Source organism: Octodon degus, unplaced genomic scaffold (genome assembly GCF_000260255.1).
Source record: "Octodon degus isolate 3935 unplaced genomic scaffold, OctDeg1.0 scaffold00081, whole genome shotgun sequence".
Taxonomy (NCBI): Eukaryota; Metazoa; Chordata; class Mammalia; order Rodentia; family Octodontidae; genus Octodon; species Octodon degus.
Window position 1 is genome coordinate 6,655,576 of NW_004524657.1, and position 4,842 is coordinate 6,660,417.

At 38.6% G+C, this 4,842-nt stretch overlaps 2 protein-coding genes across 6 annotated transcripts in view; one reads left to right on the forward strand and one right to left on the reverse strand.

The window, feature by feature from the left end:
* Cmss1 (cms1 ribosomal small subunit homolog (yeast)) overlaps positions 1-4,842 on the forward strand; it is a 427,095-nt gene that overhangs the window by 127,961 nt on the left and 294,292 nt on the right. The gene's annotated exons all lie outside the window — the stretch shown is intronic.
* Filip1l (filamin A interacting protein 1 like) overlaps positions 1-4,842 on the reverse strand; it is a 311,808-nt gene that overhangs the window by 95,749 nt on the left and 211,217 nt on the right. For 3 of the 5 annotated variants that reach the window (XM_004636580.2, XM_023721225.1, XM_023721226.1), the window contains exons 2-3: positions 2,694-2,937; positions 1,808-1,981 (exon numbers count right to left, since the gene is read on the reverse strand). In XM_004636580.2, the coding sequence (XP_004636637.1) occupies positions 1,808-1,981; positions 2,694-2,927 (408 nt within the window). In that variant the 5' untranslated portion in view covers positions 2,928-2,937. Of the gene's footprint in view, positions 1-1,807; positions 1,982-2,693; positions 2,942-4,702; positions 4,729-4,842 lie in introns of all 5 variants that reach the window. The other 2 variants (XM_023721224.1, XM_023721223.1) reach the window with 1 other exon arrangement.

The following is a 4,842-nucleotide window of genomic DNA, read 5'->3' on the forward strand; positions in this document are numbered from 1 at the left end:
TCTCTCTCTCTCTCTCTCTCTCTCTCTCTCTCTCTCTCTCAGAAAAATCATTGGGAAGAAAATAAAAGAAAGTGGAGGATGTTAACACTCTAAGATGGGGACAACAAAAAAAGAATAGCGCTCTAGTGTGTAGATGTAAATACTTATTCCAACGTGATAAAAGTATAGCTGCCTCTGATCTTAGTGAGAAACATGGTTCTTCCTCAGTCCTCCTCTTCTTGCTGTTTCTAGAACTCTAGCCAAAATTCCCCTTTAATATTTATTCTCTTTCCTTGTCCTACCCATTATTTCATAGGCAAAAGAAATAGTAGACAACTGAGTTGTATAGATAAAGTTATGCAGACTTCAAAGGAATTGGACAGATTGGTGGCTGAAGACAAAGAAATTTGTTAAGGGAAAGACAGGAAAGAAATTTGTAAGAAGTACAAGGAAAGACAGGAAAATTAGCAAATCGTGGAGGTAAATGGGGGAGAGATTGTGGTTATCTCTGAAGGGGGCATCAAAGAAGGCTGAATGTATAAAGCACAGACAATGGGTATGTTTCCAGGGTACTTTGCAGTGTTAAGATTGCAAGCATTTTAGAAAGTCAGAGTATTTCCAAACTTGTGTGTGTTCAGAATTGTTTTGTAGCTGAAATTTGAGATAATTCTTTTTCATTCACACTGGAGTATTGAGGGGTTCTGCCCTTTGTGAAGTTTTGCTAGAGATTTATTGACTGACCAGTGATTCGCATTCAAGCTCATCTCAGGTGGAAAATTTGTGCCCGTTTCACAGTCAGTATATTGGGAGCCAGAACAGTTTTAACCCAGTTGACTTGCTTGCAGTCTCAGCTCCTTTTATTTAAAATTTGGATTAATGTGCAAGTCAACAGATTGTGGGTGGTCTCAACCTCATCCATCAGATAAGTAGATTCACATGACCAAACTCCTTTAGGACTTGGCACGATGATAGTCTTCTCTCATAAGACACCCAAAGCAAGAGTAGCAAGGACATTGGAGGTCAATCCTGATGTGAATTACAAGTTTATGTACAGGAAATTTGTCCAGAACTTGCATTCACTCTCTCCAGCCTCTACTTACACTCTTAGTTGTTTCCTTTTTATAGAAATGAAAAATTATAAAATGTTCCATCGGGATCTTGGAAGAAAATAGAAGAACAACATAAGGATGCCAAAGCATTTCAGAAATGTTAGCAAGGAAAAGAGCAATAAGTACTTCATCTTTATGCAGTGGTGACCAAATTGAAGCTTCTTATTTATGCCAGTGTGTTTGCTGGGCACATTTAGTAGGGGAAAGTACTTGTTGTCATTAAACTTTTTAAGGAAAAGCAGGTATTTGCTCATTCAAAATTCTTTTTATTCTTTTTAAAACTATTTTGGGCAACTCAAATCATTTTATACTCATGCTTTAAATTTCATTGACATCGTATCTCAGAGTTTTCAAAGAAATTAACCTTCATGGTTGGACTTCATCTCTTTTTTATTATAGCCTTCAATTCTCCAAAAGTAGTACAGTACAGACTCTTTGGATATGGATGTGAGTGTACATGGCAGGGGTAGGGGAGAAATCTTGGATTGATGTTTCAATCTTATGATCAAGACACAAACCTAGTAGAAGCATCATGTCCATCTTCATTTTCCTTTCCTGTAGAACTTTCAGTATTTTATATATTCTGCTAGATCTTAAAGGTATTAGAAAGTAAAACTGTAAAGAATCAAAAGGGAGTTTGCAAGTCATATTTACTAGCCAGGCCTCATGCACGGCTGGTTGGTAAGCTACTTCTGCCTCTCACCCAGTTTGATACATACCTCATTAATTGGTTTCTCATAAATGTCCTCCTGCCAAGGGGCAGATTTTGCTTGAAAAGCATCTCTCTGAAGAGCCTCCAATACCTTTTTTGGCGTGACAAACCCGTACTGAGCTTCCAGCAAAGCCAAGTCCATTTTTTCAGCCTTTAAAATACCTATGACTTCATCTCTAGCCTGTAGGAACAAAAGGTATTTCAGAAAGCCTGTTTTATCTAACAGCAGTCTCAGCAGGTGATTTCTTTTGAGTTGACACAGACTTTTTTCTTCTCTTTCATATATAAATGACTCATATTCGTTCACAGTATCTTTTTGGAAAGGTAACAAAAGTGTGTACCTTTATCCTCTTTGCAATCTAATTACTCATTAATATTTTTTAAAGTGATAACAACATTGAGAGACTAAATTCATTGTTTGACTATCAGATAACATGACATCTTTCAATGGCATTTGAGTTTCAGGAGATAGAATATATGTGGCAGCTGTTTTTAGACAATTATATAAATAAAATGGTTAACAATACAAAGACAAGTTATGAATCAGTTCATGTGGCATACAAACGCACATATTGTTACCTAAGCCAATCCAGAAGTTATCTGGCTTCGTTGTTACTGATTGGTGCCTGTGCAATGAAGCTTGTGAGCAGTATGGACAGAGGATATGACCCTTCACAACCTGCACGCCAGTTGTATGTCATGATGACATCTATCTTAGGTGTGATTAATTGCTCTTTGACTTGGCAGAAGAGAATTCTGTGTATGTGTATTTATGCTTTGCTTTTGTGTGCACACAAGTATGAATCACAGGTAACTATTTTTGTGCAACATACACATCAAAATCACAAGCTGCCTTTTTCGAATCATGCCATCCATGACCCAACCCAACTGACCTGCAGTTCTCCCTCCAGAATACTGAGGAGAAATAATAAGTCATCTCTTGAAAGGTCTCCTGCTTGGTGGCCATTGCTGCCATGTGACTTCTCTGCCATGGGATGTGGTAGGCATGCGTCTGATACGATGGTGGGATCTTTCTCTTGCTTCATGTCCAAGAAACAGTGGTCTTTAGTATGTCTTGGAAGGTGCTTTTGGGCTGAGCCCTCAGTGTCACTGCTTCTAGAACGCATGCTTTAAGACCTGGAAGGAGAAATGACTATATAAGTGAACCCATTACTACTTTAACAAATTTGTATTCTTGTTATATTTATCACATCCAGAGACTTGATCTTTCTGATATCAATAGCAGAGTATTAGCAGATTCATAAATCACAGTTTCTTTCTTTACACTTCCTCTTTTAAACACAACATTTTAAAAACATGTTCTGCTTTGATTCATGGGTAAACAGACTGCTTGAAATTCATCCACCAAGCATTCCACCAGAGGACCTAAGGTCATACCTTCAACCATGACCTAAGTGCTTACTTAAATCAAGACATACCTAACATAATTGTAAAATGCTAGACTTGCTGATTGTTTTTCTTCAGATTATTATGATAACCTTACCTTTTAACATTGTGGAGGTTTTGATTTTGTTTTTTGCTATTGTTTTGTTTTGCTAATTTTTAAGCCTTTGGTGCATTAGGGTAAAGTGATGCTTCAGAATAGACTAGATTACTTTGTTGTGAAGACAAAGTCTGGTATTAAAGGAATGAAGGATAGTCCCCTGGCTGTATTCCTGACATTCTTCTAAAATTCTAGATCTATCCTTGAGTAAGTAAAGGACTTATATTTAGTACACTCATCTCCAAAGAGAGATACTAATGCCTATGATAGTTGACTGTGAGTATTTGAGGGTCACTTTAGGTGCACGTGTTGTCTAAATTAATTTATAATAACAAAAATTATTCCATCTTTGAGGTTTTTGAATAGAAGTGAAAATATCAGTTGAACTTATAGTAGAATCTAGTGATATTGTTGTAGGCAGCTGAATTAGATAGAAATATTATAGGCAGTCAGACAGGGCCAGGCCCTCAAGGAGACAAGATGGAAGACAAGGTGACTTTACAACTTGGAAGAGACATACACTCCTGTATGGACCACACCTCAAGACCAAGACAAAAGAGGAAACACAGCTACATACTTCTCTAGGGATGGGCATCAGGGATTGATATTCTAACTAGGTATTAATCACCTTGAAAGAGCCCAAATGAGTCACTAGCCTAGCCCCCAACAGGAAGAAACCCTGACCCATATTCATGCCTGCATGCTACATGACTTGCTTCTTCATTTGGTACTAGATTTAGTCAATTTTACTTGAGCAATGGTGCTTGTAATCTCATTGTTTAACCATAGTTTTGTCCTGCCTCATGCCCACCTAAGGGAGTTCCCATGTCTTCTCCACCACCTTAGACCCACCTCACCACATGGTTTTCCTCTATAAAAGTCCCTGGAAGAGACAGCTTCCTGGGGACCACCCACTCGGGGCCCCCTTCCTGCCCCTGTCTCAGACAGGAGCCTTCTTTCCTTCAATAACTATATTCTGCTCATAACTTCCGTTTGTTCCTAAAACTCATTCTTCGGTTTTAGAGAACACGAACTCATCCCAGGTACCTTTTAGGTTGGGAGATCAGTTTTTCTCCCTGTGTCCTTTGGAGGCTTCCCTGTATCAATATGTGAGCATATTGTTAATTTTACTTTGTTTGAAAATGTGAGGTTTTTAAAAAAATTTTATGTTAAAGAGAATAAAAATTTAAAAATCATTGAAAAGAATACCAAATTTCAAAACAAGGTGATAGGGCTGGCCAGATAGCTCAGCAGACTAAAGTGCCTGCTTAGGCAGAACACAGCAGCAGGGATTTGATCCCCAGCATGCTGTGCCAGCCCCACCTCTAGGGCAAGCTGAGACAGGGATAAAGACTAGGCGTGGTGGGGCCAGGGAGATGGCTCTAAGTGCTTTCTTGGCAAGTGCAAGGGCCTGAGTTCAATCCCTGGTTCTGCCAAAAAAAAAAAAAAAAAAAAAAAAAAAAAAAGACTGGGTGTGGTGGAACACACCTGTAATCCCACCCTTTGGGAGGCTGAAAGCAGGAAAATCACTGCAAGTC